Source organism: Austrofundulus limnaeus, unplaced genomic scaffold (genome assembly GCF_001266775.1).
Source record: "Austrofundulus limnaeus strain Quisiro unplaced genomic scaffold, Austrofundulus_limnaeus-1.0 Scaffold201, whole genome shotgun sequence".
Classification (NCBI taxonomy): Eukaryota; Metazoa; Chordata; class Actinopteri; order Cyprinodontiformes; family Rivulidae; genus Austrofundulus; species Austrofundulus limnaeus.
Window position 1 is genome coordinate 521414 of NW_013952603.1, and position 11626 is coordinate 533039.

General features: G+C 40.4%; 1 protein-coding gene across 1 annotated transcript in view; it reads right to left on the bottom strand.

Annotated features, from left to right (window-relative positions):
- Positions 1-4: 4 nt before the first annotated feature.
- pola1 (polymerase (DNA directed), alpha 1) overlaps positions 5-11626 on the bottom strand; it is a gene marked incomplete at its 5' end in the record, with an annotated part of 86945 nt that continues 75323 nt past the window's right edge. The window contains 1 exon segment of the mRNA XM_014018769.1: positions 5-1003. Within this exon segment, the coding sequence (XP_013874223.1) occupies positions 867-1003 (137 nt within the window).

Sequence of the window (11626 nt, forward strand, 5' to 3'; positions counted from 1 at the left end):
ACAATTACTATTCATCAGAAATTTAATTTTAATATTTTTTTATAACATCCATCCTACAAAAACTGGCTACTGTACCATTTTATACATTTTTTTTATTAAAGTTTTAGTATCAAAACATCAATAACAAATATTCGGATTAAGTGGAACAAAAAGAATAAAACATTAAAAAAAAAAACAAGACATTATTTTGAAATCTGTCCAGATCAGGGCGACGAGCTGACACGAGTTAAACGGAGGGGAGGGGCAGCGGATCAGACGTTCGATACTGGGACAAAAGAGAGAAGGAGCAGCGCGTGTGGCCTTCCTCACCCCACCACTCCCTGCATACTCCTCTCTCCCTCTTTTTTCCCTTTTTTTCCCCTCTTCCTCCCTCCTCTGATCCGACACACACTCGTAACACTCACACACGGGATGAATGGCGGTAATCAGAACAAGTGTCCGATCGCCGCAGGCATCCAGTGGTCTTATGGAGGCTGGGGTCACTATCATTGGCTAATTAGCTGCCTCTGGAGTACACCAGCTGCTCTGAGGACAAGCCATTTTTTACACACACGCGAGCGCGCACGCACACATCTGGGCTCATCCAGCCTCTGCACATACAATAGACCGTCATTTAGGTATGATTGCCGCTCGCCTTCACCATACAGAGTCGGGGCGGTGGGGTCAAGCCAYGAGTGTGAGTGTGTGCGAGGAGAAAAGGACCAGGGGAAGGTCTGATTGGTGTTTTAAGGAATACAAGCTGCCAGTTAGGCCTTAAAAACTTCGATCGGTAATCACGCGGTTATTTGCAAACCAGAAACAGGTGTGGCTGCGGCGTCGTCAAACGTCTGAGCGGCAGGTTCCTGTCCGGCGGAGGTGAGAGGGTTTTATTTGAGGGAGGCGAAGGCTTGGAAGAGTTTGGCCAGGTCAACGTCCGAGTAGCTGCTGGTGGCCAACGCTTTGTCCGGCACGTCTTTTAGCTTCTGATAYGCCTCCTTCACGTCATTCATACGGTTCACGATTTCTGGAGAAGAAAGAGGGAGAGAGGGAAAATAAATAAATAAAATTATCCTACAACTCCAAATCTGTACGATGATGTGTAAATAAAACTATTAATTTAATTTATAACAACACAGTAAACATATCAAATGTTTAAACTAATACATTTTACAATTTGAGGGAAAAAAAGTCATTTTGAATTTAATGGAAACAGTAAAAGGTACAAATATAAACAGTTGAAGGAGATATTTGTATCTCATTATGTTGATTATCAACAGGTTAGTAAGAGGACTGGATAGAAACAGAGCATTTTATCATCCAAAAACGCTGGTTAAAGCTCTATCATACAAAAAATAAACCACCCAGAACTACTGCTGTCCTTTCGGGGCCAACAATCACGTAAAACGAGCCGAGGCAAAGAGGAAAACTGTTCTGGGGTCAGACTAATTCAAACTTTAAATTCCAATTTGAAACCACAGACAYCCAGGACCATTCAGTCAGTTCAAAAGCCTGCCTCTCTTATGGCAGGGCTATTCAACTGGAGGCCCGCGGGCCACATCCAGCCTGCGAGTGACCAAAGTTTGGCCCGCCAATTGGTTCATTCATCTCTTAAGTCAAACCACCAGTTTATACTTTAATTACTTTTAGTTGGACACAGACATGTTTGGTGTCTACAGAAACATCAGGATCTTGGCTACAAGCTGATAAAAACCATTTCTATGAACCAAGAAAGTTAAAACTACAAGCAGTTGAAGATAAAACTACGAAAGTGAAAATAAAATTGCTTTCAGAGATGTCAAAATATTTGGATTAAATAGGAGGCAGAATGTGTTACTTTTGTTTTTGATATTGTTTTATTATCATTACTTTTATTATAGAGTTCTGTATGTTGTATTCATGATTAAATGCAGCAAAATAAACTAATTCAAAGRTAACAGGTCTTTGTATTACTTGGATTATTTACATAATGACTTTAATTGCTGGATGTTCGGCCCCTCAGCTGTTGGCCTGCAGTAACTGTGGCCCCCGGGGCAGTTTAGTTGAATAGCCCTGAGTTATGGTATAGGGGTGCATCAGTGCCTCTAGCTAAGACTGAAATGAGTCTGTTTAACACTAGAATTYCCCATCAGACAAGACTGGGATACWGTTCCCCTCTAAAAACTCCAGCAACTGGTCTCCTCAGTCTCTAAAACAGGGACGGACAACTGGTGGCCCGCAGGCCATATCTGACCCATGACTGACTTCCGTCTGGCCGGCCAATGAGACCCTGTCGTAAAAGAAAAAATAATAATAACAACGACTCTCTTCAAAATAAATAAAARTAAGTACTCGCTCCCAGAAGTCGACTGTCATACAGCTGCAGACATTTATAAAGATAGTCAAAYGGCCAAAAACGGAGATAAAACAGACGTTATGCACGAAGGAATGCATCTGCAGAAAAAGTGCAGAGCTTTAACCGGGACCGATTTGTGTATCTATAAAGGCAGATCAGAGTTTTCTAAAACCTTTGATATATTTACTACATTCTTTTGTGAATATAAACTAAGAGATTAGCAAATGATTCCTATTTTGTTTTTTATTAACATTACACACAACTTTCTTTTCTAATTAGTGTTAAAGYGCCTGCGACATCACATTTTGGTAATAAACATGAATGTATGTTTGGAATCATAACATTACAACACATTTAAAATAAATATTTCACGCCGCTGAGCTGAACACTTGATGAGATATTTGCATGTGAAGTAASAGGAAGTGATGTCAAAGGGGAATGTCTGAATGTAAACAAAGCKTTGCTACAAAGGCTAAAAAACATACTGTAGAGAAGAATCTGATGTTTCTGTAGATTATTTTAATCACTATCATAAAGAGATGAGAAATAGTGTTCAAATATTGTTTAAATAAACAAAATCTACGGAGTTCCCGTTCTTGAAGAGTTCCCCTTTGATGTCACTTCCTGTTTCATTTTAGCTGTGCCACGTTCAAAAGGAAATGTGCCAATTACGTGACATAACGGCTAAAATCATGTATATAGTGCCAAGTTTATTAAATATAAATATATTTTCTTTGATTTTTTCTATTTTATGAAAATGCATGTCACAGGTACTTTAAAACTTCAACTCAAGTTCTGACAACTTCCAAGTAAAACAGGGAGTTCAGTGGTTTTATATTGTTTCTAATAAACACTTGAGAACATTTCACCCTCAACCACAACAGGTCCGATGGTGTCTCGCACGTAACGCTATCAGTTTGAGGGCTGGAGGGGTTGAAACACACAGAATTGGACTGATGGGTCGATGGAACGTGCACCCATGCAGGATCATGAGATCGATGGCGAAGCCCAATGAGAGCATGAAGTCAATACATCGTGCCTGTTATCTCTTCAGGTGGCCTGTAATAAGGCCAAAGAGGAGAAGACCGAGGGACGGCTCTCTAGCAACCACAACCAAACCTTTTCAAAATTATACCGAGCTCCAAGTGTAGATTAAGTACCATGAAACCAAGTAATAACACCGCCATCGCACAAAGGAGCGAAGCGAGATAAACTGGAGATAAAAATGAGCTGAGAGGAGCAGCAGTTTGGTGGCTACGAATTTCAAAGTAAAACTTCTTTTCTTTTTCTTTCACCGTAACCATTTATTTATGCTAAAACTAGCAGAAAAGTTGCACATCACTTATGTTATGAAGTCAAAGTAGATCGTTTGAAGGGTGGTTCTGAGGAAAGGTAATGAACAAACAATATCTTACCTGCTGCAGGTAGCTTTGAAGAACATTATTTTATGGAAATGGAGTTTAATTCTGACTAGAATGATGAGTTAACGACGAGTCTCAAAGGGGCTGAAGCCAACGTGGATTGCTGCCAGACTTTCAGAGATATGACCCTCCAACAGGAAGTGACGCAGACTAYACCAGATGTGCTGCAGCTAGCTGCTGCTGTTGCTATTTGTGTTTGTAAATATCCATAAACTTCTCTGTAAATAAACATATAATGTGAAAGAGAAGGGTTGTAAAATTTTTTTGAGTGAAGTAGTTTCCAGATGCCAGAAATTAATTTTAGTCAGAATATTATTACTTTTTCTCCAAAGTGAATTTGATCAAAAGGCTACATGTGAGATATTAAAAGTTCAGACGTTTTCCACAGAAACACAAATAAAAAATAAATAAATAAAAAAAACACACTTTAAAAGATATGAACTACTTTTTCCCCTCGTGTTTCTAGAGCTGCCATTTCTGTCCATGATGAACCAAGAAGCACCGTGTCTTCAGGGTCACCTACATAAGAAGGGTTTCACACACAACCTGTATCTTWATGTGCACCTCTCGCCTTGTTTCCTGTTTATGATGTAGTTTTGTGACGCCACACACAGGCCTGGAATAATTACTGAAGCATGTTGGGTGCTTAAAGTGGATAAATGTCGCCATGTTTGCAAGAGTATTTTTWRRAAMMAMMAAMMMMWTTTRRWTTTTTTTAATGCATTTTCGTGTGGACGTCACAAACTGGTCCAACTCTCCTAAAGGGTTGGGCATAATCGTATCGTGTTCAATTAATCATCAGAAAAACATTAATCGATTAATGTTTTGGGACTTGACGATTAATACAATTAACGCCACCAGTCAGTCCGCTTCAAATGTGACGAACATTAAAATAAAGGTCTGTAATTTATTTATTTATCAACGCAATTTAAAATTTGACGTATAACCTGAAGTCTGTAATTTTAACACAATTTAGAACAGATTTTTACGAAGAGCAAATCTTTCCCACTAAATGTGTGATGTGACCAGGACATAAGGGTGTCCGGGGACTCCAGGAGATTACTCGTCAAATTCATCGTTGTCCGCTAAATACCACAATTAATCGTGATTATTTTTTCCCCAATATTGCCCAACCCTACTCTAAGAGAATTTAATTAAATCCTGAAAAAAAGCTGCAGCCATAAAGACAGATCATACTTCCTCTAATATCCTCGTCTTGTTTTCCTGTTACAGTTAATTAGAATAAAAAAAACGAATTAATCGTCACCCTGAATCAATAGGTTTTTATCACTAATCATGACGTATGTGTTTCCAACCAGTTCTTTTACAGTTCTTTTAATGTGGCACAAATTTAACTAATTTATACAGGATTCTATTGAATTTAAAGCCTAAACTCATAAACCATTGCATAAATTCACTTTTAAATTAGTCTAAACACCTAAAAGTTATCATCATGGACCTGTTTTATGTACAAGTACAATAATGGCTGACACACGTGCATTTTTAATCCATAAACGGCACATTGATTTGCAGAAAATTGCTGCGATTCAAGGCCTAATTAATCAGATAATTGTTTAAGATGCACTCTGAATAAAGAAATGTGCATCACATTWAAAAAAAAAGGGCAGAGGAAACCTCGGTCCAAACAGTGACTTATATTTGTGTGCAGATGTGTTTTTAGTTTAGATAACATGAACACACAGAGTTGTCGTCCATATGGCCATATTGTCATCTCCTGGCCACCTCCTCAGCTCCATCTCCTGCCTCGTCCTTCCTGTCCGCTGCATTAGTGGCTGCTGGATAAATACCAGCCCACTGACTGCCCAGAGGAACAAAGGTTAGACACACACGCCGCAAGCATCCACACGACAACGCAGGTAGTTAAACACTTTAAACACCTGGTAACTCAGCCACTGAAAAAACATTCACTTGTCAAACGGTGATCGCACACGCACGAGACGACGAAGAYGGTGTGGTTGACTCGCAACTATTACCAGATAATCCGCATTTTAGCGAAGGTGGGAAAGACTGGAGGGTAAGAGGAGGGGAGTGGGGAGGCAGGGGGAACAAAAAAAAAAAGAAAAAAGAAAAAAAAGAGAAAGGGGTGATGATGCATGATCAAGCGAAAGCAATCATGTCATCATTTTCTGAAAGGTAGAAGAAAATAATTCTCCCCCTTCGTCTTCTCTCCTTTTCTCTTTTTCCAACTCAATCACCGCGCGGCGAACAGATAAAAGAATGATTTAAGAGCGGCGGAGAGGAAAAAGAAAGACGGGGAGTCGGAGCGCAGTGGGGAGTGTGGCTAAAAAAAAAAACAGAACGAGGTGGAAGTAGAGAGAAGGTTGTGGCGTAGAGGCCCGGGCGTGATGGAAGGGGGGGGGGGGGGGGTGGGGGGGGGATATATTAAAGAAAACTAGAAAGAAATAGAAAAAACAGACGTGAGCGTCCACGCAAAGTCCGGCGCTCGTGCACGTGCGCCACCAGAGGTTAGCTCGGCTCTAACTCGGTGTTGTCACACACTCGCGCGCACTCTGGTGGAGCTGGGCACGAGTAGATCGGGGCTCTGCACGCTCTAACTAGGTGTAAATACAATAACAAGCCTGTAATTAAGTGAGCATGATGAAGTTAATGGAGATCGGCCATTCTGTCGGCCGCCTCCATGAATATTCTATTAGGCTGGTGGCGACGGGCAGCTGGAATAGCAGTTAATTTAATCACTACTCGGAGCACGGGGAAACTTCTTTGTGTGAGTGTAATTGCACAGAATGAATAATTGATTTGACAATCGCACCCGTGGATTTTGCCACCCCGCTTTGTATTGCCGGAGAGGGGTGGGGGAGGGGGAGGGGGGGCGCGCGGAAGAGGAAGATAGAATAAGGAGAGTATAAAAAAAAAAGAAACAAGGAGGAGGAGGAGAGGGGAACGGAGATGAAGGACCAAACGTGGAGCGATGAGAGGTTGGCAGGGCTGCCATCTCTAAACGGATCATTAGGAAAAGCGAAGCTCGAGGACAATTTATGTTTTATCAATGCGACAAAATTATATTATTGCTCACAATCATAGTGCCCACACTCAGGACTGAAACCTGCAGGAAGAGGAGGAGACAGGGAGACAAACAAGTGCCATGAAATGATTTGAAAGTCATTGATACGGGATGTTCTCAGCTAAAGAAATGGACAGCAGTGTGTGTGTGTGTGTGTGTTTTTCCCCTCTCTGTGTGTCATCTATTAGAGATCTCCTGCAGTGGATGAAATTGCCTCCATGTTTTACTCAGTCGCAGCAATCAGGCACGAAAAAACGCAACGTACATGTAGATAAGACGAGCTCACACAAATGCAGAGTACACACAAACCTGAATTACAATCTACGTTGAGTCAGAGCTCTTTTGTGTTGCATGYACAGTCTGTGCAATTTTCCATTAATGTCTTTTATTATATACGTTTGCGGCGCTCTTGAAAATATACCTTYAGACTGCATCGCGGCTGGACTCGACATAAAAACACAGATATTATCTAAACTGGGACACGACAGCGTTGCCATGATCTGCTATAAGCAAACGGCACATGTGGACGTTAAAGGAAAAAGCTGGCGCCGGGCTTATTTTATTATTTGTTAAAAGCAGATGAATCCCTCTAATAAGTTGCATTCATGTCTGCAACATGTAAACACGGGCATCAGGAGCTGGGGTGGGAGTGATAGACCGTGTGCCGTGTGACAGATTGAGAGCGCGCCGCTGCGAGCGCAGGTCGGTGAAATGCGAGCTCTTTCCCCTCGTCGCTCGTTGATCGGAGTCGCGGCGCTCGCGGCACATATCCAACAACCGTGCTCCAYGTTCGTAATCACCGCTCTGTCACTCTCCACCTCTGTAGCATCCGCCCCGGGCTGATGTTAAGTCGGCGGGCTGAGTAAAAAAAAAAAACAAAAACCCACCGAGTAATAATGACAGAGTGAAACGGGAGCCGTTGCCAGCCAACGTGAGAGTTAAAACAAAACGTTACAATCCGGCCAGGTTCTGATTTAAATAACAGAGTAAGTTAGTAAAATGGCTGAAGTGGGTTGTGTGCATTTTTTGGTTCAAGGACTGCACATTTATGRCTCATTGGGGAAAATAAAAAAATAAAAATCTACATCTAATGCAGCAAGAAAACAAAGCTCTCGTTGATTTATATATAATCCACTTCAAGTGCCCAAATCAGGCCAAACTATGTCAAATCAGCCCCAAAAAGCAGATGCAATATCAAGTTATAAATGTGTATTTATGAAAAAACTCCTACAAAGACGCACAGACTGACATTCGGAGTTCGGTGTGTCAGATTGTTCGTCTCCTCCCTGTAATCTGAGCTGTGTGGCCCCTGGGTGTGTAATGCAGTAATATGGGGTATTATTGCACCAGGACTGAGGGATAACGCCTTCAACCTATATTTTTTTTACCAGCGTGAGTGTGTACATGTATGCATCTCACTTTAAAGAAAGAAGAAAAAAAAAACGTCACGGTGCGTTCAAGTCCCAACAGAGCTGTCGTAAAYGAATTCATTCCCAGATACTTGGGTCGCTGCGGTAGCATTAAGCTAACGGTAATCTCTCCAATCTGCARCAATAACATCGTGGTTTTTCATCCTTTCATTCAACCCCGTGCAAAGATTTTAACCCGCTCCTCGCGTCTTTATTCTCTGCTGTTAAGGAGCCAGGCTTCCCCGCAACCTTTTAAAATAATCTTTAATAGTTCTCCGAGCGTTCTGAAGGTCTTTCAAAGATTTTCTTTGGACTTCGGCTGATTTGCCACTCATTTTCTCTCTCCGGTCCCTGCGCTCGACTATGAAACATTGAGCAGTGTGGGCTTTAAAAAGAGGAAAATGAACAGTTTGAGAACAAAAAAAGAAGAAATGTCAGATGAACAGTATTGAAAAGTCATGTCTTTAAGTAAAAAGATGAATTCAAATAAAAAAAAAATCTGAATAGAAACAGAAATGGGAACAAACCGTCTTTGTAACATGCAGAATCAAAGTTCCTCATTACGAGTCAACAAAACACTGGTTTATCTCCTGAATTCAGGTGAGTTTTTATGTCTGAATGGGGATCTGCTCTCGTGACGTCACACATATCATTTAGCGCCGCGCTCACAAACGATCAGACAATCGGAGTGGATTCTAAAGAGATTTCCTGTTAATATCGTAACAGAAAAAGACATATCTAGAGCAAATTTCAACACATCCGACTTCAGAAATCACAGTAAACTTCACCTGAAAGGTTGGCTGGAGGGTCCAGGTCTTCGACAGACTTGGAAAGCGAGCAAATTGTTAAAAAGGTTGGTGTTTTTATTGATGTCTTAGCTTAGCTTGCTGCTCTATTAYGTGTGTGTGTTTTTTTTAATCACTGGAGTCACGGCTTCTGCATTGTTTAAAGAAACTTAATGGTGATTTTTAGAATTTGTAAGTAAAATATCACTATATGCTGGTCTGACTGCAGTAGAGCGCTGTATCTGAGCGAGGCTAGCATAGATGCTATGAGTAAAGTTAACAGTAGGCTACAGTAAAAACAAACTGTTTATGGACAGAATGCGCAGGGACAGGACCAGATGGTCCAGTGTTGGTCTTTCACCTCTGATTAAATGTTTGGAGCAGACATTAAGTCCGTGATCTTTTCCGGTCAAGCTGTTAGCCTCCATCTTAGCTTGGGAAAAGTAACACAAAATACTTGTTACAGTGGGGGTGATGGCTGTATCCTACGTCACTGTTATAAGAACTAAAGCACAATGTTTTGTGGTCCTCCTGGTGGAGTTTCCTAAATTTATTTAAAGTTTAAACACAGCTAGACGGGCGTAGCTCCACTGATATCAATGTAGCGCCTACGAGAGTTTGTACGCACACCAGTGTAGAGCGRACATAGTCACATGACTCGTGTTCTGAAAATAGCCTGAGTGAAGGTCCCCATTAGCGCTGAACGATACACCATTTGAGCATCGTCATCAAGGTCCGGCAATATAGGAGGCAAATTAAACCAACGTGTAAATGCGCTAAACGATCACTTTGCCGCTTTTATTTTGACGGGTCAATAATTGCAACGTGGGTTCTCTCCGGGTATTCCGGCTTCCTCCCACAGACCAAAAACATGACTGTTAGGTTAATTGATAACTCTAAATTGTCCCTAGCTGTGAGTGAGAGAGTGAATGGGTTTGTCTCTATGTGTCCCTGTGATGGACTTGTGACCTGTGCAGGGTGTACCCCGCCCCTCGCACAGTGACTGCTGAATATGGACACCAGTGACCCTGAAAGGAAGAAGCGGGTATAGATAATGCATGGATGGATGGATAATGGCAATGTTTTTCAGAGAAGTGTTGTAGTTGAATTCTCAATCTGTGGACGATGAGCAAACTCACTAAAAACTGGAGGAAAATAGGTAAAATGCGGTTAGCATGAATGCTAATGTTAAAGCGTGACGGAAACAGAAACTAAATTAGACACAGAGGCTACAAGTTAATTTTGTTCATTGAACATGATACAAGAAAACATGAACTCAGGTCCCAGCAAAATAAACACAAGCAATAAAAGGTAAAAATAGCTCTTAAATAGAGACAAAAAAATAAATAAGATCGGTGCACATTCACCAACAAGATGACAGCAGTATTATTCATATCACAATATGAATAGCAGGTTAAAACATTTCCACTGAATGATTCAAGTCAGAATCAAGAAGCTAAACAAAGCAAAAAATGGACATAAAGTAATGCAACAATGTGCAAATATTATTTATATTGTGTAGAAAAACAAGGTATGTACAAAGACAACAAGAGATAATATCTAAATATCCAATTTTGCAAATGTGGAGGTCAGTTATTAAAGAGAATTCTGATAAATAACTACAGTTCTGTAGTTAGTCAGTGTTTTAGTAACCTGCTGGTGTGTGGGTGAAAACAGTTTTTAGTCTAATTGATGAAGACTACTTGAAATAATTACAAGAAAGTCTGGATTCTTGGAAACAAAATAAGAAATAAGGGACAACTCATGACTTAAAAAATATATATCTTTACGCAACAAAGCTTATTTTTTTGTTGTTTTGTCATGTGACYAAAATAAAATCCACTTTGTGAGACCACAACTGACATTTAAGCCTTAAACACTTGAAGCAAACACAACTTTGTGGTCATTACGGACTTGTCCATCTTAAAGACAATACAACCTGCAGCACTGGAGACTCCCAAATTCACAATGTGTCTCTCCCCCCTCTGCCTTTCTTGGACAGATTCAAATTCTACCTAATGACTAGAAGGGCAGACAGCTTAAAGAACAGAATTATCTGCCCTGCAGTCACGACAGAAAGGAGCAAAAAGAAAAACTGATGGTATCTAGAACTGTTTTAAACCAAGACACCAGGACTGGTCTACAGGTTGATCTATGTTTCCTCTCCTGTAGATGGAAATGTCATAAACCTGACAAATGTTGGCAATATTTGGGTTTTTGCTTTGGATAAATGTCAACAAGTTAAATACTGTTCAGTAAACTAGTGGGACATTAAGTTCTCAATAAGAAAAAGGTATTTAAAGTGACTGTGACATCAAATTTTTGTAATAAAAGCAAATGCGTTTTTGGAAAGACAACATTGAAAACACATTGCAAAACAAATTTCCCGTGGTTGAGATGAACAGTTGTTGAGATATTTACATGTGAAGAAACAGGAAGTGATGTCAAAGGGGAATGTCTGCGTGTAAACAGAGCAATGCTACAATATTTAGAGAAGAATCTGATGTTTAGAATATTWTGAGTCACTATCAGAGAGATGAAGAGTTTAAAAAAGATTGTTTCAATAAACAAAGTCTAGTGTTTCTTTTCTTAAAGAGTTCCCCTTTGATGTCACTTCCTGTTTCACTTTGCTGAGCCAAATTCAAGAGAAAATATAC